Genomic DNA, 26,719 nt, shown 5'->3' on the forward strand with positions numbered 1-26,719 from the left:
ACCGATCATCCCATCAGCGGTTCATAGTACTTATGGTTAATGTCATGAAATATTATTATCATTTTCCCCTTTTTTTTATCATTATTTTTTTATATTTTTATTATAAATTTGTAATAAATATTTTCCTAAACATAAGTTCTTTGTAAAACTAAACATTTACTAAAATATTATATATATATATTATTTTTTATTATTTTTTATTTTTTTACTCTTTATTATTTTCATATTCTCATATCTGTATAAATTTCCTAGTCTAAAATATCATCTAAAAATTCAGAACATTACACTATAATAATTAATTAATTTTGCCTAATATTCCTAAAAACATATAAAATGGGCTTGCCTAAAACACAAACATTTCCATAAAAAGGTTAAAATTTTTACTTGATTGGGCTAAACTGGCCCAAATGACCAAACCACTTCAGCCAACCTGTCACTAAAAGCCTGCGGATTTGCTCCAAGGCCTACTGTCCACCTGTTGCCCAAAATGACGTCGTTTAATGCTTCTAACCTTAGGTATTTAAACTTTCTTCCCTCTCTTCTTTCTTCATTTTTTCCCTCTTGTTTCTCTCTCTAAAACCCAAACTCTCTCCTTTCTCTCTACCAAACCACCGGCCACCCCAAAATGGGACTCTCTTTGCCGCTCTTTTTCTACCGTCGGTGGTTACCTCGCGTTAGACTTCTCTTCGTCGACCGAATCCTTTCTCTCTCTCTCACCGTCGTTCCAGTTTCTCTCTTCTCCCTTTCTAAATTTCCTTCTCCTCAATACCGACGATTCACCTCTGATTCAAGTTTCCCAAAAGCCGAATCTGGCTTCCCTAATGCCGGATCAGACTTCTACAGCCGGCGACACCCCAACCGACTACCCTTCGACTTCCCCTTTGGGCGTCGATCGGTATTTGACCCTTTCTCTCTCTTCGACGCCTATCAGGCCAACCCAAAGACCCAAATCTCTCTATCTAGTTTACTCCCCAACCGGTAGCGCAACCCATTCTCACTGCACACATTTTTTTTTGTATTTTTGGGCATTGTTTGGTATTTTTTTTATTTTTTGTGGATTGTTTTTGGTTGCTAAAGAACTAGGATTTTTGCAGGTTACTAGGGTTTTTTAGGATTGTCGATTGCTGCTCTTTTATACTCGATTTTTGGCTATTGTAGGGGTGTCTTCCCATTACTTTGCTAGACGCGAGTTTTTCGTGTTTGGCAAAGAGAAGGTGGTGCCTGGCAGGGTGCTTCGGCACCCTGCCAGTCGTACCCTTCTCTCTCTTCTATTTTTTATTTCATTTTTTTCATTTTCATTTTTCTTTTTTTATTTGTTGTTTATTTTCGTTTATAAAATTTTATTATAAATTTTTTAGTGTCTACAGCTACCCCTATTTGCGCATTTCAAAAATCTGAAATAGTGCAAAGACATAGACACTGTATTTGACTAAATTCTTTAATTCTCTTTCAAAGTTTTTCTCCTTTTTTTTGTTTTGTTTTTTTTTTATTTTTTTGTTTTTTTTGTTTTTTTTTGTTTTTTGTTTTTGGTTTTTTTCCTTCTTTTTGTTTTTTTGTTTTGTTTTTTTTTTGTCGTTTAAATGAGGCTCCTCAAAGATGAGGCAACGTAACTTTAAAAATCTTGAAACTGATTACTCGGAGGTTTTGAGAGAAAAATATAGCTCCTCGAAAATTGAGGCAACGTAACTTTAAGAAAATCTTGAAACTAATTACTTGAAGACTTTGGAAATGTACCCTGAGGTTTTAAGAGAATAATGTGCCTAGAGGTCTTGAGAATGTACCCAGAGGATTTAAGAAATGTGGCTCCTCAAACACTGAGGCAACGTAACTTTAAAAAATCTTGACATTAATTACCCGGAGGTTTTAAAAGATGCACCCGAAGGATTTAAGAGAATAATGTGACCCGGAGGACTTTAGAATGCACCCGGAGGATTTAGAAAATGTGGCTCCTCGAAAACTGAGACAACGTAACTTAAAAAATCTTGAAACTAATTACCTAGAGGTTTTAAAAGATGCACCTAGAGGATTTAAGAGAATAATGTGCCTGGAGGTCTTCAGAATGTACTCGGAGGATTTAGGAATTGTGGCTCCTTGAAAATTGAGGCAATGTAACTTTAAAAAATCTTGACACTAATTACCCAGAGGTTTTAGAAAATGCACCCGGAGGATTTAAAAGAATAATGTACCCGGAGGTCTTCAAAATATACCCGGAGGATTTAGAAAATGTGGCTCCTCGAAAACTGAGACAACGTAACTTAAAAAATCTTGAAACTAATTACCCAAAGGTTTTAGAAGATGCACCCGGAGAATTTAAGAGAATAATGTACCCAAAGGTCTTCAGAATGTACCCGGAAGATTTAGGAAATGTGGCTCATCGAAAACTAANCCCGAAGGTCTTCAGAATGTACCCAGAAGATTTAGGAAATGTGGCTCATCGAAAACTGAGGCAACGTAACTTTAAAAATCTTGACACTAATTACCCAGAGGTTTTAGAAAATGCACCCGGAGGATTTAAAAGAATAATGTACCCGGAGGTCTTCAAAATATACCCGGAGGATTTAGAAAATGTGGCTCCTCGAAAACTGAGGCAACGTAACTTTAAAAATCTTGACATTAATTATCTGAAATGTTTCAAAGTGGTTCTCAAATTAATCAAAGCTTGATGTCTTTGCAAAGTTTTTTTTTTGTGTTGCATGGATTTTCTCCTTTCCCAATGCATAGAAATATGTGTGAATATTGACTATTGCACAGAAAATTTCCAACCTCACTGTTGCATGGTCATGTGCATGCATGCATGATGACATGACAAGAGGAAAAATTACTTTTTTCTCATCATTTCATTTCAGTGTCTTCCTCTATTGAAAACCATTCTTCCTAGCTTTGCACACTTTTCTATAATCTTTTTGTGCAATTGCCAAATCACTTTATCACAAAAGAACTTTCTTGCTAATCTTGTCATATCATTCCCAATTCTTGAAGTTATTTCCCAAAGATGGATCTCCCTATGAGATCGTATATCAATTCAAATTTGATTTCAAAGATTCCATACCTCTTGATCCTTGAGAAAAGATTCACAAAAATGCTTGTCTCATCATTTAAAACTTTTGATCTTCATATTACAATAGCAAAAGCTACTTTACAAAAATGAAGAACTCTCCATTACTTTCAAAGCATCTTGAATTTTGATGAAATTGCTCCACAAAACTAAATTTTATGACTAAAGGTAATTAAAGTTTGGATCAAAACTGAGTCAATTTGACATTTTTCCAACATGTGATATTTGAATCTCTTGAAAATTGATGATTGCTGTTTGAAATGATTTTGGATGAGCCAAATGACAATTTGGTCTTTCATATGGGTTGGACGGTTCAACACATCAAGGGCTTGGTCATCAATAAAGATTTTTACCATTTCATGAGGGAAAGAAGAAAAGTTGAAGTTTCTTTGTCTAAGCTCACAAAGGTATATTGATTTTTATAAAAAGATTCTTTTCAAATCACAATCAAATTTTACACTTTCTAAACCTCATGATATGTGGCAAAATGATAAATGTCAAAACCAGCTATTACAAGCTTAATATTGCAAAATGCTATTTTGACAGAGATAGGCTCAAAATTCAGTATGGATTTTTTCCAAATGAGCTTGAATCTTTAAGGGTGCTTGAGAGTCTTAACCCTTAGGAAGGTGTCCAATGCATTCAACTGTCTTGAAATGGTCTATCTCTAATGCTTCTTGTTATCACCTTAGTTGGAATCATGAGTGGCTTCATAAATTTCCATCTTCGCTCTAGACTGTCCTTTCGAGTTTTCACCATAGAGCTTCATCTTTTTCACTCACTTTTTTTCATCTTTGCTCTAGATTGCTCTTTAGAGTTTTCATCCTAGAGCTTCATCTTTCTCACTTGCTTTTTTTTTTTTCTGATTGATTGTTCCATCATGCACTTGAAAAACTCAAACTTAGTCCAAAATGACTTAAGGGATTCAAGAAGGTAATTTTAGCAAAGAAAAGAAGTCAATGTTTCATTTTCTATGTGATAATCTTTTTCTATAAGATAGCTCTTCAATTTAAGTATTCACACTTGATCAAAATGGACTTCTTCAAGCACGTAATGTAGGCTATGGTTAAGGGTTCTGAAAAAAATGGATACAAAGGCCCAAAACATGTGTTTAAAAGTGATTAAACCAAGGATCATTCATTACTGCTCTAAGGACTCTTTTTAAGACATTTGTCCTTTCTCAAAGCATGTTTTTTCCACCATTTATCTTTTATGCTTTTTTCTTCCTTTCTTTTTTCAATTTTCATTTTCATTTTCATTTTTTCTTCTTCATTCATTTTTTCAATCTTCATGTTGATGGATTGAGTTCAAAACTTTCAAGAACTCAACTTCGCATCTGTTCCCCATAATATAACAGATGTTCATTTTTCCCTCAAAATGAATCTTTTATCATCCATGCTTTTGACAAAAACTTTTTTTTCATAATTGCCCCCCAATGTGGGAGGTGATCCTTGGTTGAGGTGCATTTAGAGACAATGTAATAGGCTCAAAAGGGTAGCAAGTGGATAATTTCTCATTTGTGAAGGGAAAATGAAACATGGCCATTTATCCTCTCAACTATGGTTACTTATATTGAAGAGCAATTCCCTAGAAAGGAATATTTTAAGATCAAAGCTCGATTTTTTCATTCATTTTTCTTTTGACATTTGACATCATTTGAGTATTTCAAGTGCATAATGTCACTATCAACTTTCCTTACCACTCTCTCACTTTCTTTCTTTTTTTTTCTTTTTTTCACTTCACAACTGAAGATTGAATCAACCTTTCCAAAGTGAAAGGATTCATCAAAAATGTTTTCTTTCTTAATCAACCACTCAAATGAAGGCTCAGGAGACAACTTTTAACAATAAAGGTTTCTTAGAAGCCTTCAAAGATCTAATATCAGAACACCTTCTCATGGTCAACTCTTTTAAGAAACACTTTTACTAAATGAGAGGGGAAAAAGGGCTATTTTGAAGGCCAAGGTGTCTTTAAGGTATTGGGTAATCTTGTTTTTAGTCATCATGCCTCAGAATAAGATCAAAGATGGTTTTGAAAGGTTTACATCTGGCATACAGTTGAAAGAAATTAGAGAGGTTTTGGCATATTTGAGACTTTAGCATAGTTTTGACATTTATTAACCTACCACATCCAGAGTCTTTACAAGAGTACCTGATTTGCTTGATTTTTAAAGAAAAATTTTGCAAAACAATCAATTATAACATTGGTCATTGCCTAGACAAAGATCATTGTCTTTTGGTATCACATGATAAGGTTAATAAACCTTCAAAACTTTGTTTCCTTTTGGATTCAAGTTCTTGAATATCCTTATTTGAATGGTCTTGGGCTCCAAAGTGTTTGAAGAAATGGTTAGAAAATGTTTGCAAGGACAAGTTTGTTCCAAACAGTAACCATCAATTCTTTCGAGATCATGTGCACATTTTATTGCCTAAAACCTTTTTCGTTTATGACCGTTCTTTCTTTCTCTCTTTCTCTTTTTTTTTGAGAAATTTTTTATTTTTATGATCTTGAAAAGATGTTATAAAACCTTTATTGAAACAATCGTATCACCTCATAAAACTTTAACAATTTTCATTCAACAAAAACATTAACACTTACAACTCTTAAAAAGAATTCTACTCATTCCATGCATCTAACTAAAAAATAAAAACTTCGAATATCTATTTTTTTCTTGAGACTTGAGGCATTTTCAACTTCCTAACGAGAGCCCACTCTATGGCATAACCGATTTCCAACGTTCCATAAGCTCAAGAGTCAAACTGCCATCCTTGATGAGATTTTCAATTTTCTCTTTCAATTGCCTACATTTCTCTGTTGAGTGTCCAATTGCCCCTATTTGATAGTCACATTTAGCATTAGGGTCATAATTCCTTGTCGATGGGTTTGGAATTGTCTTCATTGGCACCAGACTAAGATATTGATTCTCAATTAGTATAGGCAAAAGTTTCGAGATTGGCATGGGCAATTGGCGAAGGTTGGGTTTTGGCAATGATTGAGGCATAAGCGAAGTTGTGGGTGCTTTTAGATGAAAAATTGGTTACGAAATTGGTTGATAGGGACACAGGCTATGGGAAATATGATTCTGAGCGGGGTAGGAAGGTTGGTATGCAGAATGAAGATGGTATGGATTGATGCCCTATGGTTGTTCTTCACATGTGATAACTCGTGCCTCCCCTCTCATTTTCTTTGAGGCATTGCAATTTTTCAGGCTACTGACACTATTCTCTTTGATTTTACCCTTCTTAATTGCATTCTCAATCATCTCTCTTGAAATCACTATGTTAGTGAAGTTCCTAGTAACATTTTCGATTAGCCTATCATGGTATGGTGGGGGTAGAGTACTAATAAAAAACATTATTGTTTCTTTTTCAGTGAGAGGTGGTTGAACCTGTGCAGCAACATTTCTCCATCTTTGAGCGTATTCCTTAAAACTCTCAGTGTCTCTCTTCTCCATGTTCTGCAAAGAAAGCCTATCCGGGGCCATGTCCAAAACATGTTTATACTGAGCTACAAACGCCCGAGCCAGGTCCTTCCATGTGTGGATTCGATTGCGATCCAGCTAGACATACCACTTTGCTACAGCACTAGTGAGGCTGTCTTGGAAGTACTGTATTAGGAGCTTGTCATCATGTGCATGTGTAGCCATCTTCTGACAATACATAGCGATATGAGCTTTTGGGCAATTAGTTTCATCATATTTCTTAAAATCTGGTACTTTGAACTTAAGTGGGATGATCACATCAAGTATCAAACACCAATCTATTTCATCAATAGAACCATAGATGTCCATCCCTTCAATAGTTTTAAGGCGTTCATCCAAAAGGTCATGCTTTTGCTGCATTTGCAATTCTTTCTTTAGCTTATAAGATTCTCCTTTCAATTTTTCTTGCTTTCCAAGGTTATCTAAGTCAGGAATAGGAGTTGGGTCAGAGAAATTTGCCCCAAAAAGTGACACAGTTTGCCTTTTTATCGGCAATTGACTCTGTCTTTGCGAACCTGATGATCCCTCAAAAGATCTATCCTCTTTACTAGTGATCATCTCCATTAACCTTTCTAACTGTTTCTTTATCTCGTCTTGGCGCTCTCAATCTTGTCCAATCTTTTTGACTGCTCATCTCCCATGATTCTAATTTGAGTCCACGTATCACACAAACAGCCAAAGGGCTTTCTCGAGCTTTTATCTTTTCACAAAATGGAAATAAATTAGATTGGGTGATAAGTTCTTCCTTACTAGAGATCTTCCTAAATGTACTCCTTCTTTATACAAAACTTGAAAAAAGATCTTTCATTCCATGAAACCAATGACATTGTTGCCTCTTTTTTCATTGTATATAGTGAAGTCAAACGACAATGCTTACAAAAAGGTGGATGAATGATAAATGCATGGGTGTCAAAATCAATGGATGTTTAAATGCATGAAAAGATGACTTATGAGTCAATAGATGATGAATGATTCGGGGTACTTTTTATGCATGATGAGATTACCACAAAATCTAAGTTGTGTAAAACATTTATTTTTCCATTAATCATCATTCTTTTTTTTTTGGTGTGGGTTTTTTTTTATATTTTATTTTATTTTTATTATTATTTTTTATTTTTTTATTTTTTTTTTTTTGAGAAATCCTCCTTGTTGTTATGAAACAAAATTCAGAGTATGCTTAAATGGAATCTGAAAAGTCAATCATTGACACATTTGATCCAAATTGTGATAATTTTCTTGCATCATTCAAGGAACAAATTCATTTTCTAATAATTGTTCACTAACATAAATCCAAACTTCAAAAGAAATTAAGCACAACTATGTCTAAACATTAAATATCCTCAAACCTTAAAAACTTTTACTCAAGAAGAAAAAGTCCTAACAAAGTCCACTTTTGCCACCTAGATACCTATTTGGATACCTTATCACCATGTCCGACCATCTTTGCTGGATCAAACCACTTTACATCTATCAATGCTTGTACCTTATGCTTGAATGCAGTACAATCTTCAATGGAATGTCCCATGACTCCACCATGATAATCGCATCTTGCCTTTGGATTGTACCACTTTGGATATGGAGGTTTCAAAGGTTCTATAGGCATAGTAGCAACAAGGTGATCCTGAACCAATTGGTGGAAAAGTTCTCCATAAGAAATGGGAATGGGATCCAATTGTTTATGTAGTTTCTTTTTGTATTGTTTTTTGATGACACCTAGGTTAGGAGTAGGGGTGATAGGGGATGGTGTGAACAATTGGGCTCGAGCAGCTTGTTGAAAAGGTGGTCGAAAGGTGTTTGGGTAAGGGTGCAAACTTGGACGCAGACCAATGTTCATGGGTTGAAAAGTTGGTCTAAAAGTGGTAGGTTGGAAGTATGTGCTTGGTGGCAAACCACTATTTGGAGGTGGTGTAGGGCCTAGAGGTCTCATCTTGGATATTGAGCTCTTCAATTCAATCATCTACATATTCAACTCGTTCATCCCTTTCATAACTTTTTCCAACCCTTGATCTTTACTTGGGTCACTGAGTGAAATATTGGTCCTATCAAAGACAAATTGGCCTTCCTTCAATGGCTGCTTGAGGCGTGGTTCGGTTTGAAGCGATTGGAATTCTTGAGGGTGAATTCCATTGGTTTTGTTGAGACGTTCAATCATTTTCATCAATTTGGCAATCTGTCCTTTCATCTCTTGAAGATCATGTCCGAACTCTTCTTGATTGCGCTCTAATGCACTTATCCTTGCTTCCAATTGATGTTTCATATCCTTCAACCCCTTTAACTCAAATAAATTAGAAAATGAATTTTGAAATTTGACTGAAACCTTTCTAGATGTTTTCCATAGATGTGGATTTGTTTTATTTCCTTCAAACCTAATAAAACTGTGTGGTTCTAGAAAGATGAATGTATGGATATTGATGCAAATATGTCTGTGTATGAATGCATGAAATGCAATGATGTTTTGATGAATGGATGAAATGATAGGCAATGAAATACCCCCAAAATGTAAGAAAATTTAAACACTGTACATGTAATGCGAGCACAACAAAAACCATTTAAAAATCATGTAAAAATGAAAAGTGGAAGATTTATTCAAAATTAAAATCCCTTTTTTCTTTTCTCTTTTTTGAACATAATGAAAGAAATGAAAAACCCTTCTTATTTCTTTTTTCATTTCTATTTAAATGGAAGATCTNTTCAAAATTAAAATCCTTTTTTCCTTTTTCTTTTTTTTTTGAACATAATGAAAGAAATGAAAAACCCTTTTTATTTCTTTTTTCATTCCTATTTAAATGGAAGATCTTTGTTTTTCCTTTTCTTTTTTTTTATTTTTTTTCCTCTTTTTGACAGAAATATCGATCTTAATTTTTTATTCTTTTTTTTATTTTCATAATTTTTAAAGAACAAAAGAAATAAAAGAAAAGACTTTGTTTGTTTTCTTTTCCTTACTATTTTTCTCTTTCTTTTTTATTTCCATAATGTTATGCAAGAAATCAAAATAGAGAGACTGAAAAGTAATCCTTCATGTGTTCCTATTTAAGGGTACCTCCTTCATAGTATGTTGGAATGGCTCTACCTAAAGGAAGACTACTTACAATTTTCTATATGCTGAGTTTGGGTTACAAACAAAGCTAAAGGTTCTCAAATCGTTCCTCACTTTCGTCCATGCGAACTAGTAAGGCACCCCAGTCCTCACCCATTACAGGCTTCGAACAGACTAAGTTCGATCTGAGTGGGAGTCTTCACTAGCCCCGTGCGGAGGTTATCACCTCATGAGAGCGTAGCTACTAAACTCCCTCCTAAATATGGACATAGTCCGGGTAGAGGGCTCATGCATGAATGCAAATCTTGTTGTGTGTGTGCAGGAACATATCAATTTTGGACTAATAATCTCATGTCCCTCTGTCCTAAATCCCCGTAATTATTAAAAGCAATAAAGTAATAATAACGAAATAAATAAATACATTGAACAAAATATGCAGAGCAACTCATTAATACCAAGGAAACATTGAATTATTTAAAGCCTTGGATAACCTATTATTATTTAATGGTTCGACTCTCGGCAGTCTTCAGTGGAGTTGCCAACTGTCGTAACGTGCGGGTCCGGGAACCCGACCACCAGACACGAGTGAAAACTATCAAGCCCGACCTTATAAAATACTTGCCATGTCACTCATATGATTGACAATATGCTTGCATATTTGGAAAGCCCCGAAAGAAAAATCGTTAAAAGACGACAATGTACCAAATGGTACAATTAAGTTAATTTAAGCCTCGAACTAGATCAAATAGAGAATTTAAAATGAGATTAAGAATATTAAAGTTCCAGAATGGTTTAATATGGTGATTTGGAGTTCGAGAATCAATTTGGAGTCAAACCGGAATTTTCACTGTCCAGGGGTAAAATGGTCATTTGCCACCTAGGGACACAATGAAAATTTTTAAAAAAGATTTTTTTGGCCCCATTTGACTTATTGGAGTATAATTTGAGGGTTTGGCAGTGAAAAAGTTTAATTTCGGTGATTTCTAGAGTGTAGGGGCAAAATCGTAATTTTACCATATATAGATAAAATTTGAGATTGAAAGAATTTAGATCAAATTTGACAAATTGGAGAATGTTATGACTATAAGGGATGAAAAATATGTCTATGGGCAATTTTTCAGTTTTTGGGGTAAAAATGTAATTTTTGACTTTTATAGGGGCAAAAGTGTAAATTTTAAAAAATTACTCCACCAAGACTCTGGATAAGTCTGAGAATTTTATCTAAGCTATGGATATGTGACACAAGAGTATGGTGAAAATTTGGAAACAAATGGATGGCTAGAATTTAAGGAATTAATAAAACATTAGAAAAATAAATAAAATAATATTATATTATTTTAGCCTTTAAAAAGGTAAAAATTCCAGAATTCTCATCTTCTTCAGCCGTCCAAACCAGGAGAGAAAAGAGGAAAAAGAAATAAGAACCCTACCTGAAAAAAATTGGGAAAAATCAAGAGAAATCAAGAAATTAAGCATTAAAAAGGTAAATTTCATTGATTTTCCTTGTGATTTTCACTACCCATGTATTTTTTCTCATTTCCATGCAAAATTAGAAAGTGGGTATGGACACCCATGCTGGCCAAACCTCCATGGATGAGTTTTGAGCTTGAGTTTTGGTTGATTTTAATTGAATTAAATGATTTTAGTTCGGTTATATTGAAATATAGCAAAAATAAGTTAGAGATATAATTTTCTCCCATTGAAACCCATTATACCAAATTTTCTAGGAGAATATTGGTTGCTGATCTTGATATTTATTTGAGAAATTATGATGAATAATGATGAATTATGAGCCTAGAAAAATAATGGGAATTTTCGGAGCAAAAATACGAATTTTTACCCACTAGGGGTATTTTTGTAATTTGCTGTCGAGACTGATAATTTGCACCACACTGAGGGACATTAAGTCAATTTGGGTACAATTGAGGTATAGAAACTGAAAAAATTAATTTGGAGTTTAAATGGACGCGTATATCAATTTATCGGGTAAAAGACCGAAATAGGCTAACACCGTGTTTAGGTAAAAATTTAGACATTTTTGCATTCCATATCAAGCATTAGTAGTCTAAATTAGTTTAATTTCAATTTAGTACCAATGTGGTGAATTTCTCGATTTTGTACTGTGTCAAGGTGGTGAGTCCTCCGATAAAGGTAAGAAAATTGCACCCGAGGACCAGTAGTCTGAGTATTTCGAAAATCCCAACTCTAGACACGGTGAGTAACCTTACCATCATTTTAATTATCTAAAGTATATTTTTATTCGATTTTGATGAATTTTATGAAAATGAGTTCAAATGGTAAATTTTTATGTTTTGTAAACAAAACGAGTTTAAATGAAAATATTATATAAATTGTCTTGAAACGAAATAACGATTTTGAAAATAGAGTAATTAGAGACCACTGATATGTTGTAAATTTAAAATTGAATTAATGGCTTATGTTATTGTATTAGCATGATTGGCTGGGCTGTGTTTTTTATGAATTGTATGAATTACTTTATTTTACCCTTGCAGGCTGGGTAGTAATATATTAGCCCTGTCATGTTGTCAAATTTATTGTATGGTGGGTTTGACCTGCTGCAGTGGGCTGGGTTCTGTGGACTAGCCTATTAGAGGGGCACGAAATTCTGTTATATTTTTACCTCGATTGGAGAGGCGAGTAGGGTAACTCCCGAGGTATAACTTTTAGAGTTCACTTCACGCCAAACCACTATGTGAAGGGGAACTCGGCCAACGCCAAGGAACAACTATGTTTTCAAAATAAAAACATGACTTTCTAATAGCCTTAGCGGACTCAGTTGGGATAGCCCTCGGTCAAGGTATCCCAGATAACTGAGTATGATAATAATTTTTGGCATGAGCCAAGCTTTTTAAGAAATTCATAAGCCATACTGATTACTTGCTTTAAATAAATTGATTTCATTTGATTGAAATAAGTTGAAAGATGATAAATTACAGTTTGATGAAATATTTTAATAGTCTCATTTTACTCGACTTTAGATATTTTGAGTGATGTTTGTTTACTCACTGAGATTTTATAATCTCACCACCCTCCTTTCCACCCATTTCAGGCTCAAAATAGATTGTAGATAACTGATATCGGCGATGATTACAGTTGAACTTGCCACATCCAAAAACTGTAGGTTCATTTCTTTTTATACTTTTGGTCATTCGTGGGCCCACGTGTCACTGTAAATTAAATTCTATACTTTGGTTATCTGCATTACAGTATGTAAGAATTTATTTTGCTTTTACGCTGTAAAAATTATTTATGCAGTGTTCTTAAATTATTGTTTTATGTGAAAATTGAATATTTTATTTAATATTTTTATTTTATTCTAACAGTCATAATTCCATTTTAAACGAATGTTTTAGACATCCAAAATTATTTTTGATTATGAAATATGTGTTTTCCACTTACATACTATATTTTTAACTGATTTGGAGATTTTTGGAATAAATGACCAAAATACCCCTGTGAGACGAAAATTATTATTTTATTTGTTTAAGTTGGAAACAGTTTAAAATCTTTGAGAATGTGGTATTTGGCAACAGTTACCCACAGGGGAAACAAGAAGCTGAGATTAAAGCCATGCGGGGTTCCGATTGACATTCAGGGTAATGAATGTCGATTGAGACGTCACGGCGATTGTCACGGGCTCGATGGGAGTTTCGGGTCTTGACAAAAACTCTAAAAAATTAGGAGTCACCACCAATCTTTTTTACTAGGTGCGATTGGCCACCTAATGACTCAATTCTAATCGATGAAGCCTTAAATTAATTTTAAGCCCACCGAAAAGAACCTTAAACTGGTCTACATTTTTTCGAGATCTAGGTTCGGGAGTACGGTTATGACCGGGGAAGGATTAGCACCCTCGGAATGCCCATTCCATGAACGATACCATTTTTAGATCATCCTATCAAGCTTTATTTTTTTAAGTTCATTTTATTTCCTTAGCTATAACTTGCTTATTATATCTCCAATTTTATCTCATATTTAACCTAAAATGGAATGCAAATGTGAGGAAAGATGAGATGCATGGTGTGAGATAAATGTCGAACGAATAACCTTTTATTAAGGACGTTCTCCCAAATTCACCCATTATACTAGTGGGATCCGAGGTGTTCTCTCACCTAGGGAATTATCCGAGAAACTCGCATTCGTAAATTCAACGAATAATTCCTATCATTGGGGTTATCGTACGTTTTTCTTTAAAAAATAATATTTTCATGAATAATGAACCTAATACGAGCAAAAGCCTGTTATTAAAGATGTTTCTCGAGCCCTCCCATCATACTGGTGGGACCCGAGGACACCTTTTCATCTAGGGAACTTTTCGAGGAATACCCGTTTTTGCAAGATCCAGGGAAGATCCCATCATCTGGCCTTAAACTCGAAAACAAAAATATTTATATGCAATGATATGCATGATGCAATATATATATATATATATATATATGCTATGCTAATGCAATTATCTATTTTTTTGTCATTTTTTATTATTTAATTATTATTTCATTTATTTTTTTAATTTCATATTTTCTATTTTATTTCTTATTATTATTTTTTCATACTTTACATTTTTTTATTCTAAGTTCTTATATTTTCCTTTTATAATTAGATAAATTGTTTATAATTCCATGTTATCTTAGTGAACAAAATTTTATTTTTCTTTTTCATAACATTTTATTAATCTATAGTTTATACCATTAGATACTTAATGATTAATTTTAAATTAGCTATTGTTTTGGATTTTTTCCTTATTTTTTTATTTATTTTGTCTATTTATTTAATGTCATGCATATTGCATTTTCACAAATTAATTATTTACTATATATTTGAATTATTATTATTATTTTTATCATTTTTTTATCTATTGTTATTTATTTATTATTTTTATTGAGTAATTTTTTGTATAGTCAAATTCTTTATTTATTAAAAATTTCGGGATCTTGAAATCGATGCCTTCCCATCGTACTTGTGAAGCCTTGATTCGGATTTCAAACCTAGGGAATATGGGTCCGGGATTGCGACTTCTCGCGTCCCGAACGATTATCCCATCATCGGTTCATAGTACTTATAGTTAATGTCATGGAATATTATTATCATTTTCCCCTTTTTTTATCATTATTTTTTATATTTTTAATATACATTTGTAATAAATATTTTCCTAAACATAAGTTTTTTGTAAAACTAAACATTTACTAAAATATTATATATATATTATTTTTTATTCTTTTCTTATTTATTTTTTTTTTGCGTTTTATTATTTCCATATTCTCATATCTGTATAAATTTCCTAGTTTAAAATATCATCTAAAAATTCAGAACATTACACTATAATAATTAATTAATTTTGCCTAATATTCCTAAAAACATATAAAATAGGCCTACCTAAAACACAAACATATCCATAAAAAGGTTAAAATTTTTACCTGATTGGGCTAAACTGGCCCAAATGACTAAAGCACTTCAGCCAACCCATCACTGGAAGCCCGCAGATCCGCTCCAAGGCCTACTGTCCACCTGTTGCCCAAAACGACGTCGTTTAATGCTTCTAACCCTAGGTATTTAAACTCTTTTCCCTCCCTTCTTTCTTCATTTCTTCCCTTTTGTTTCTCTCTCTAAAGCCCAAACTCTCTCCCTTTTCTCTACCAAACAGTCGGCCACCCCACAATGGGACTCTCTTTGCCGCTCTCTTTCTACCGTCGGCCGAATCCTTTCTTTCTCTCTCACCGCCGTTCTAATTTCTCTCTTCTCCCTCTCTAAATTTTCTTTTCCTCAATATCGACGATTCACCTCCGATTCACGTTTCCCAAAAGCCGAATCTGGCTCCCCCAATGCCGGATCTGACTTCTACAGCTGGTGACACCCCAATCGACTACCCTTCGACTTCCCCTTTAGGCGTCGATCGATCTTTGACCCTTTCTCTCTCTTCGACACCGATCAGGCCAACCCAAAGACCCAAATCTCTCTCTCTAGTTTACTCCCCAACCGACGACGCAACCCATTCTCACTGCACACATTTTGTTTTTGTATTTTTGGGTATTGTTTGGTATTTTTTTTATTTTGTGTGGATTGTTTCTGGCTGTTAAAGAACTAGGATTTTTGCAAGTTACTAGGGTTCTTTAAGGTTACCGATTGCCGCTACTTTATACTCGATTTTTGGCTCTTGTAGGGGTGTCTTCCCACTATTTTGCCAGACGCGAGTTTTCGGGTCTAGCAGAGAGAAGGTGGTGCTTGGCAGGGTGCGGACGCACCCTGCCAATCGTACCCTTCTCTCTCTTTTATTTTTTTATTTCATTTATTTCATTTTCATTTTCATTTTCTTTATTTGTTATTTATTTTCGTTTATAAAATTTTATTATAAATTTTTTTAGTGTCTACAGAAATGATAGTCAATTTCTATGTGTTTTGTCCTTTCATGGAAAACTGGATTCTTGCTGATGTAGATTGAGGATTGATTATCACAATGAAGTCTCACTACTTTGCTGTGATCAATTCCAAAGTCTTCTAATAAGCCTTTTATCCAAATGATTTCACAGCATGTGGATGCCATAACTCTATACTCTGCCTCGGTGGAACTTTGAGCTACCACTTGCTGTTTCTTGGACTTCCAACTCACTAAAGACTCTCCAATGAATATGCAGTAGCCTGTGATGGATTTTTCGGTGTTAGGACAACCTGCCTAGTCACTATCACAGTATGCTGAAATCTTCAGGGTTGAGTCTGCTCCCACTAGAATTCCTTGACCTAGTGCTCCTTTCAAGTACTTCAATACTTTGTATGCTGCCATGTAATGATCATGTGCTGGTTTATCCATGAATTGAGCTAAAGTTTGCATTGCAAATGAAATGTCAGGTCTTGTGAATGTTAAATAGAGAAGCTTTCCAACGAGCTGTCTGTAGCTTGTGGGGTCTGTTATCTCTTCTTCTTGGCTTGCTTTAGTCAACTTGGTATTGTAATCAATAGGAGTTGATGCAGGCTTAGCCCTAAGCAGACCATACTCTTCTAACAGGTCAAGAGTATATTTTCTCTGGGAAACTGAAATACCTTGTGGTGATCGGGTCACTTCAAGTCCTAGGAAGTATTTCACAGTTCCCAAGTCCTTGAGCTTGAATTGTGAACTTAGATAATTCCTTACAGCTGTAGCAGTTTGAGCAGAAGTGCTTCCAATTAATATGTCATCAACATAAGTCAACAATGCTATAAACTCACCATCATTTGTGTTCATGGTGAAAAGTGAATAATCTGAAATTGATTGCTTGATACCATACTGGATGATAGAAGATGTAAGCTTAGTGTTCCATTGTCTAGATGCTTGCTTCAACCCATATAAGGATTTGTGCAGTCTGCACACTAACTTTAAACCTTCAAGATACTCCCCTTGAACTACATAACCCTTAGGAAGATCCATATACACTTCTTCATCTAAGTCTCCATGTAGAAAAGTATTGTTTACATCCAACTGTGACAATAACCAGTTGTTTGTTGTTGCCAAAGCAAGAAAAATTCTAACTGTTGACTGTTTGGCCACTAGACTGAAGGTTTCTTGGTAATCAAAACCAGCTACCTGACTGTAGCATTTGGCAACAAGTCTTGCTTTGAATCTTTCCACTTCTCCCTTAGCATTTAGCTTAGTTTTGTATACCCATTTGCAACCAACAGAATGACAATTAGCTGGTAACGGTACATGCTCCAAGTATCATTGTCTTCTAGAGCTTGCAATTCAGCTGCCATTGCATGTCTCCAATGTGAATGTGTCACAACTTGATGGTAAGTTTTGTGCTCTTGAATACTTGCCAATGAAATGGTAAAGGCCTTGTGAGCAGGTGATAAATTATGATGAGAAACAAATTTGGCTGTGGGATGTGAAGTAACAGCACTTGCATGTGATGGTAGATCAACTTGGTATGCTTCCAGGTACTTTGGTAGGTTTCTAGTTCTTGTACTTTTCCTGATTGGTTGATTTGGATCAATGTCATAATTTGCTTCTGTTGGACTAGTACTGTCTGCAGTAGGCAGACTATCAATAGAAGGTGAATTACATGATATCTTATTGAATTGTAATGTGGTAGGCTGTTTAAATGATGGTGAGGATATATCAGGATGTGGTTCAGCTTGATGTTGGTCATGGGATTGGAAATTTGTGCAATCAGGATCAGTAATATTAAAAGGAGTGGCATGCATACTAGCTGTTTGATTAAATGTAAATTCTTGTCTGGTATGTTTTGAACATTTAAATGGAAAGACATCTTCATGGAAAACAATATCCCTGGATACCAGGACCCTTTGTGCTTCAAGATCATATACCTTGTACCCTTTAACATGATTAGGATATCCTATAAAGATACATCTATTAGCCCTGCTGTCAAATTTCTTTCTATGCTGTGTTTGTGTGGATACAAAATACAAACAGCCAAATACCTTGAAGTGATCAAATGAAGGAAGTTTGTTGAATAACATCTCATACGGTGACTTATTTGAAAGGACTCTAGTTGGTACCCTGTTTATAATGTGAGTAGCTGTTAAGACTACCTCACCCCAAAAATTGAATGGAACACTAGACTGATGCACTAAAGCTCTAGCTACAGCTGGAATGTGTTGATGTTTTTTCTCCACAACACCATTTGGCTGTGGTGTACTAGTGCAGGATAGCTGATGTACAATACCGATTTCATTGTAAAAATGAATGAGTTTAAACTCTTGACCATTGTCTGTTCTTAGACATTTTATAAAACTGTTAAACTGTTTTTCAACCAAGTTATTGAAAGCAAGTATGATGATTCCAACATCAGATTTGTTTTTCGTTAGATACACCCATGTAAAATGTGTGAAATCATCCACAATAGTCAAAAAATACTTGTGGCCATTAAGAGTTGAAACTTCATATGGACCCCATATGTCCATATGTACCAACTCAAAAGTTGTTTTTGTGCTTTGAGTGTGAATTGGAAATAACAGCTTCTTCTGCTTTGCTGAAGGATAAATTTCACACAACAAATCATTTGAACAATTAATCTTTGGAAAATTTTTGTGTAATACATTAATCCTTTCTATTGGGGCATGTCCCAACCTGAAATGCCATAAATCAAAGTCCTTGTATTTTGACTTGAAGGAATCAACAAAAGAAACAAATGAATTCTTAACAAGATTTTTGAAAGAGAATTGGGACAAATCCTGTTCAACTTGACTATCCTGCATCAAGTACAGCCCTGAAGATGCTCTAGCTACCCCAATCACTGTCCATGATTGAAGGTCCTGGATAATACAATATGCATCAGTGAAAAGGAGATATGTTTTTCTTGACTTGGTTAATTCTCCTACTGATATCAGATTGAAGCTGAAACTAAGAACACATAATACAGTTTTAAGCACTAACAGAGGGGTTATTCTAACAGTTCCTATGTGAGAAACAAGTGCCTTCTCATTATTTGGTAATTGAACAAAGCAATCAATAACTGGTTCAGCTGAGACAAATTTGTTTAAAGAATGACAGATATGGTCAGTAGCACCAGAGTCCACGATCTAGGTATTTTGTTTAAGTATGAGATTATTAATGTGTCTAAAATCAGATGGCATGTTATTTTGAGAATTGAAACGGTGATGATTTAAGATAGTACTTGTAAAGATTGAGTTGACCAAGGATGTTTTGTTTTGGTGACTGTTTTGTGAAGAAGCCTTACCATCAGAACATGTGATGCCATTCTCATTTAAGAGTTCAATTAGCTTGCTGACTTGCTGTTTGATGACTGATATTTGGGACATAGTTCCATTTCCAGCTGAATTTTCTTCCTGTTTTGGTTGTACCACTGCAGATTCATCTTCATACATACTGGTAACATTGTTTGCTACAAACTTCCCTTTCTTGGAGTTTGTCTTGGACTTGGTAAGCTTAAAATCTTTAGGGAAGCCCACCAATCTGTAGCATTTCTCTTTGAGGTGTCCTTTCTTCCCACAATGTGAGCAAGTCAAGTCTTTCTTAAGTCTTTTCTTTCCATCACTAGCAGTCAACATTGCTGAGGATTCTAAGGCAGGTTGGGTCTAAAATAGCAGGTTCCTTGGGGCTTCTCTCAGTACAAGATTGTACACCTTGTCATGGGACGGTATAGGATCCATGAGTATAATTTGAGACCTAACAGCTGAGAAAAAGTCATTCAAGCCATTAAGAAATCTGAAAACCATGTCTTTCTGATATTGATCAGAGTACCTTCTGAAACATTCAGGACTGCATTTCCCACACACACAATGAGGCAAAGGCTTGTAATTCCTCAACTCTTCCCAGATACCCTTAAGTTCAATGAAATAAGAATCAACAGATCATGTTCCTTGGGTCACATTGCCTAAGGTATATTGCAAATTGCACACTCTGCTGTCATCAGGCTGTGCAAAGCTCTGCTTCAAAGTATTCCAGATGTCCACAGCAGAATCCATGTAAAAAATGGTTGATGCTATTGGAGGTGTGATAGAGTCAAGCAACCAGGCCACTATGAGATTGTTGCAACGTATCCAAGAAGGATACAAAGGATCAGTTGGTTGAGGTTTAGAGATAGTTCCATTTATGGAAACCCATTTTGTTTCTGATTGAGAGAGCTAGAAGGAAGGATCTACTCCAGGTTACATAATTAATAATGGTGAGTTTGGGGTTGATGATGACTGACCTAGGATGGTCAGTATGATGAAGGAAGTAAGGAAATTGGGGATCTCCAATGGGTGAAGTTTGAGACATGGTCTGTGACCCTTGAAAACTTGACTCAGTTGATTCAGACATAATTTTTTGTTTAAATGAAAACAGATATCAACTCACAATGGATCGAGTAAACCAAGTTGAGAAATGGCAAATGATCTGATGAGAGATTACCTTACCAGTGATAAAGAGCTACCGTTTCAAGGAATGAAGAAATTCATTTTCCAGCAACCATCGGCTTTGATACCATGTCAGACATTGTATGACGGCATGGGAATGTTGAGAAATTTTCAGATTCATACCTTGCAGAGAAAAGTTACAAAAGGTCTGTATATTTACAATATAGAGGAGAAAAAGACAAAATAGTATAACTAATCCTCTGTTAACTAACTTAACAAAAATTTAAAGAATCCTAATTAATTACATCTTTAATAAAACGGTGCACCTTGAAGCTTGTTCTTTCTTCCTCAGTCTTTTATTGATCCGGTGCGTTTTGCATATTATTTTTTTATTGCTTGGCTATGTACAGCAGCAGACCTCTGATGGCTAGTCATTCTGCTACCCTTATTCTTCTGCTATCTTAAGATCAATTTCAAATAATCCTCATGGTTGACAAGTACATCAATTTGTATGTTATTTTAATTATAATGAAGGCTTTGTCTGTATTTGCTATGTGCCTTTTAAAGAATTATAGATAAAATATATATCTTTTTATGCAACAAAAGGATTCATCGTTATCAAAGATCATTTTTTCATGGTGAGATCCCCTGCTTTTTCTCTATGAAACATTGTTTCTGCCAACGTTGTATATATTTTTCCCACAAAAAAAAAAAAAAGAACACAAAAGGGAAAAGGACCATGCAAACTCCATATCCAAAAGAAACACTAATGTTAGCTTAGTCAAGATTAAGGCTTCATTTTGAAGGAACGAGATTTGGTTTCAACAAACGCGTTTCCATTTGTCAAAAATAGAAAAGAAACGAAACGAAACGGCAGCAGCCGCTAATTTCTTCCTTCTTTTCCTGTTGCCTAAAGAATGTTTGCATTGACAAACCCTTTCTTCTATCATTTCAAACTTGCAAAAACACAAAGGTTTGGCCTTTTGCTTTTGCACATTAACCTTTTCTCAGTTGTTTATTTGCAATGTTTCTCATACTTGTGGCTTTGGGTTGGTTTTTTTTATTTTTTTTATTTTTTTGGCTTCTGAATATGTGGGGGTTGCAAATAGTTCGTCTCTGTTCTGAATATGAATTTGAGCTTTTGGCATGTCAATTACATATGGGTTTCTCTTTGTTTGGTCATGAATGTGTTTGGTTGATGAGAAAGTTTTTTTTTTTTTTCTTCAAATGGTCGTGTATTGTTTTCTCTTCTTTTTTCTTTTTCATTGTAGTCAAATATATAGTTTTGATCAATATATTGGTGCAGGGAATTGCAAAATTGTTTTTTATTCTTATAGGTTATTTGCATTGTTTCAAAAAATTGCATTGAGATGATATAATTACTCTGAAACCTCCATTTTTAATTTGTCTGTCAATCCTTTGATAAGTTTATGACAAAAATGATTGGGTACATTGCTTTTCCGTAGATTATTAGTCATTGCCACCATAGGACATGGAATTACCTGGTGTATATTGTGGAGCAATTGAAGTGCAACATAAAATGTAGTAGCTGTTGTGGAAATTTGTAGTCATCACCAAAATTGAGAGCAAAGGCTTTTTAGGATTTCATGAATTTTCTTCTCGGCTGCTATGTGGTTGTACCATGCTTAATGTTGGCAAAAGAAAAAAACTTTTTATCCTTGAAATTGGTATTGCAACAATAATCTGGTTGAATAGGCTTTCCTCACCATGAATTATCCTCTAATAATCATTGCTTTACTGTGGCATGAAGGACCAACGATTTTATGGGTTGTAGTCTTGTTTTCAATCTACTGTGATATCTGGCTCTTGGCTGCATCAAGAACAATAGAAACAAAAATTGGCCTAATTGTTGTTAAAATGCCTTGAATTCAGCAGGTGTTTGAGGAAACAAATTATTTAACTAAGCACTTTGAAAATCTGAATGAACTCATATGAGGTAGAGGAGAATGGATTAATTTGTTTCATACATTCCTTTGCGAGGTTGTTGTAGTAGTGGCTCCAACTTTGCATAACTTATTTAGAAATTGTGAGTATCATAAGATCCCTGAAGACATTCTTAACTCTATTTCTTTTTCCAGGCTGAATACATTTTTCTAATTTTAGCAGGACGAGATAATATTTCTTTCTACTTTTGTCAGACAATTGTTTAACACCTTGCTTCAAGGCTGTCTGTGTCTGTGTATAGGACTGTGTAAGTGCTTCTAACAAAATCCTTTTGATCTACTGCAGGCTTGTAAGTCATAATGAAGGTAGAAGCTATAATTGATATCCCAGCTACCCCAAAGATAAATGAGATTGAAAGTGTTTCCACAAGGAGGCACTCTACTGGGAAGGTTATCATGCCAAGTGGTGGAGTAACAGCTATTTCACGTTATCTCAGAACTTCACAGGGTTCTTGCCATGACATTTGCAAATATGGAACAAGGTGTAATCTTGAAACAGAGTCAAAGAGTCGAAGGAGTTCTATGCCTAAAATTATTACAGCAAAGCGAGGTGCAGGCCAAACTATGGAAAGAACTGAAAGTAAATTGGGGGAGAGAAGGAAGAAATCAGAAGTTAGTCTTAAGCTTTCTCCTGATTTCAATATCGAGGAACCTGAATATCCTGTTGTCATTAAGAGTGCACAAAGACAAGGAGGACGCCATGTGGAAAACACTGAAACAAATTTAACAGATAGAAAGAAATCAGAAATTAATCTCAAGCCTTCTGATGATACCAACCAGAAACCAGGCTATTCTGTTGTCAGTCTTAAGCCCTCTCCTGATGATCTGGTTGACATCAAAACTATAGCAGAAGAAGGTGAAGTCCCAGATGAAGAAAATGCAGAAACTAAATTATCAAAAGGGGATAAGAAACCAGATGTTAGTCAGAAGCCTTCTCCTGATTCCAAAAGCCAGAAACCTGTTGATCCTGATCGCATTGAAAGGGAAGTATCATCATGGAGCAATAAAGAAATTGTCTCACAAAAGCAAGTGCCATTACTTCTCAGGGAAACTGATTTTGCAGTTGCACATGCAAGAGACTCAAAGCTGAAGCCCCAATCAAAGCCATATTCTCCTCTAAAACAGGCATGTTCGAGTGGCAAACAGAACCTTGAAGGCAGCAAAAGCAAGGAAACAAATGTTATGTCCATGACTTCATTAGGAGTTTCAGGTGGCAGAAATAAAGGTGAAATGACAATAAGTGAAGGAATGAGAAACTTTATGATTGGTGAGAAGAAAAATGTAGTGCCATCATCTGTTTCCTTGTCTCCCAAAAAATCCAGTACCAGTGTTTCAAGCATGAATGCCAGAAAAAAGAAGTCAAGAGGAGTTTGTCGTTCAAAGAAGCAGGAGAATTCAAAGAAAATTAAGCCTGAGAAGTCCTGCGGTAAGGATGGAATAGGGTCCAAGAACCTAACAGGAGTTTCTCATTTGACAGATCAAGAGAATGTTCAGAAATCTTATTCTAAGCAAACGAGCATTTCAGATATTCCTGAGAAGACTTTGTACATAATTGAGTCAAATCCTGAGAACAAGCCTGCAAAATCCCTTCAAAGTAGTTTTCATGTCAGTGATTTGTCCACAATGCCATCTTCATTTTCTAAGGACAAGAGCGTGAAACACACTCGAAACGGAATTCCTACAGGCCAATCTCCCCAATCATATGAGAAGAAGAACATGATATACAGGCCAAAAGGAATTCATGCCTGTGGATTGCCTCCATCCTTGTCCTTACTTCCTGGTAAGAAAGGCTTGACATCCATTCCATATGGATTGAATGTCACTCAACCATCTTTAACTTCTTCGTTGTCATTGGCATCATCCAAGTCTATCCATAGTGATGACTCATCTGAACATGATGAAGTGGCTGCAAAAAAGCAAAAAAGCAGCTCAAAAATGATGTGCAAGGGTAGACCTAAAAGGGCTTTGGTAACCACTTTAAATGATAGACATTTGCAAGGTGAAAAGCTGAATTTTCAGAGAGGAAAGGTGATTGAAGTTCCGCTTGAGGATTGCACTTCAAGGAGACTTGCATTTAAGCGAAGAATGCTCGCTGACAACAGAAATGATGATAACCAAATAGGCGAAGTTGAGGACTGTACTCCAAGGAGACTCAAGTTCAGGCAAAGAGTGCTCATTGACAACAGAAATGGTGATAACCAAAATGGTAGATGTGAGGAGTTTACTCCAAGAAGACTCAAGTTCAGGAGGAGAGCTCTTGTTGACAATGGAAATTCTGATAACCAAAATGGTAGAGGTGAGGACTATACCCCAAGGAAACTTAAGTTCAGGCCAAGAGTGCTTGGTGACAACAAAAATGGTAATATCCTAAATAGTGAATGTTACACAAGCAAGAACAAATCTGTAGGAAAAGAAGCTGATATTGGCCAGGAAGTCCAATCTGACAAAATTTCTTTGAGACACAATGATGTTAAAGAGAAGAAAAATTCAGGGATTTTGTACAACAATATGATTGAAGAGACTGCAAGTAGGCTTGTGAGGACCAAGTCGAGCAAGGTGAAGGCTTTGGTTAGTGCTTTTGAATCTGTCATCTCTCTTCTGGATACTAGTTTCTCAGAAACTAATAACATATGCGGAGTTACTGAAGGTCTTTGATTTACTGTACATACTGAAAAAAAAGGGCAAACTAAAATTTAAAGGTGATACGAAATAACTAACTTCTGAGGAAAATGCAGTATTATAATGTGAGGAAAGTTTTGAGTAATTAAGAGTTATCCTTGTGTTTTTGCCCTGTATATTAGGCCTTAAAGCAGTTTTGCTTTGTATTGCTTTTTTTTCCTGTACATCTGCTATAGAGAATGAAAACTTGCATCGGATGGTATTTAACTATGGGATAGCGAATAAACTTTACCTTCTTTGCCCTCTCTTATTTGAATTACTTAGAGTAGATGAAAGTTTGCATTGTGAATTTATAAGGTCAGATTATAGTGTTTGATAAGTACTCTCCAAAAATTATGCAGCATACATTGATCCTTTAGTTGCAATGAGGAAGCATATATAGGGATGACGGATTTATTGGTACCAAAGATCTAATGGAGATTGTACATAAACAATCTGTCCTGTGTTCTCTTGACTAGACAAGGTGATTTATGGATCACTACAATCAATTTTTCTAAACTAGATATATGCAAGAATTCAAGAACATATTTCCAATGAGGGCCGATAAATGTATGGTATTGTGCATCATGCATTTGAAGACAAGCTAGCTGCTGTTCTTTTCTCCTTGTTCTACTATATAGAATTGTTAAAATTATGTAAGAAATCGATTCATTGTTCTACAAATCCTTTAATATATGAGCAAGTTAATGTCATAGAGGATAGGAAGTTTTACCATTTCTCAAATTGTTCTAGAAATCCTTGTGATGGTAGTACTGTATTTTTCCATTACTGCCCGGTAAACAAGTTCCACCATCCACGCAAGAGGTGGCTCCCAATTTATCCGAGAATTTTGCTTCCTAGCTTCATCTCGGATAAGCATAAAAAGAAGTTCCACTATCAATGCTAAGGGTTAACAGTAAGCCAGTAACAGATCCAAGGTACACTCTGTCAAGAATGGCAACCTTGAAGTTAATATTAGTTTGTATGAAGTTCGGGGGAATTACAAATTGGGGCGGTGGAATTAAAATAATGGTTGATTGCTACCAAGCCCAAAAATTTTTATTAGGAAGGAAATGCCAAGGCCAAGCTGCATAATTGGTTAAGAGGAAATTTCTTTTACTCTTTTGACCATGTTGAGAGAAATTATAGACTTTGCATATGGTTCTGTACATATAATAGAAGAAGAATGTACATTTGGTTCTGTCACTTTGTGCTGAGCCTTTTTGTTTTATTTTTATGAGAGAAATCTTCTCATATATACAAAAACAAAGTCAATTCCTTTTGCTAGCTCAAAAACTTATATTATAATCTCATAATGATACTATGACTCAGGGTTTAGAGCAATTTTTTTTAATATATTTTAAACGTGTATATATAATTTAACAAAATGTACATATATTTGGAGTCTTATGTACATGAAGAACCCAAAGTTAAAAATATTTATTAGTGTAGATATTTGATTTTAGCTATTAACTTATTTTTCCTCCAAAAATTATTTTACAGTAAATATAATACCACACATAGAGTAATGAGAGCAATCAGAACTACACTTTGGAGATAAGCCAATGCCTAAAATATCTTAACAAGATTCACTATTTAACTCTACAATCTCTTTTTGATAAGAGTTTAAACAAAGGATTATATATTTCTAACAAGCATTTAGATTTTCAAAGTTTCCTTAATTTTTAAGTTATACGGATGGACATTCAGTTTAAACT

At 34.9% G+C, this 26,719-nt stretch overlaps 1 protein-coding gene across 1 annotated transcript; it reads left to right on the plus strand.

Annotated features, from left to right (window-relative positions):
• Positions 21,016-25,258, plus strand: LOC18604774. The gene is made up of 2 exons (XM_007037407.2): positions 21,016-21,352; positions 22,630-25,258. The coding sequence occupies exon 2, from the start codon at positions 22,644-22,646 to the stop codon at positions 24,996-24,998; it is 2,355 nt and encodes a 784-aa protein (XP_007037469.2). The 5' UTR covers positions 21,016-21,352; positions 22,630-22,643; the 3' UTR covers positions 24,999-25,258.

This window comes from Theobroma cacao, chromosome 3, assembly GCF_000208745.1.
Source record: "Theobroma cacao cultivar B97-61/B2 chromosome 3, Criollo_cocoa_genome_V2, whole genome shotgun sequence".
Classification (NCBI taxonomy): domain Eukaryota; kingdom Viridiplantae; phylum Streptophyta; class Magnoliopsida; order Malvales; family Malvaceae; genus Theobroma; species Theobroma cacao.

Bases quoted from the DNA above. Each gene is read 5' to 3' on its own strand.
- LOC18604774 (XM_007037407.2), top strand. From the start codon at position 22,644: ATGAAGGTAGAAGCTATAATTGATATCCCAGCTACCCCAAAGATAAAT.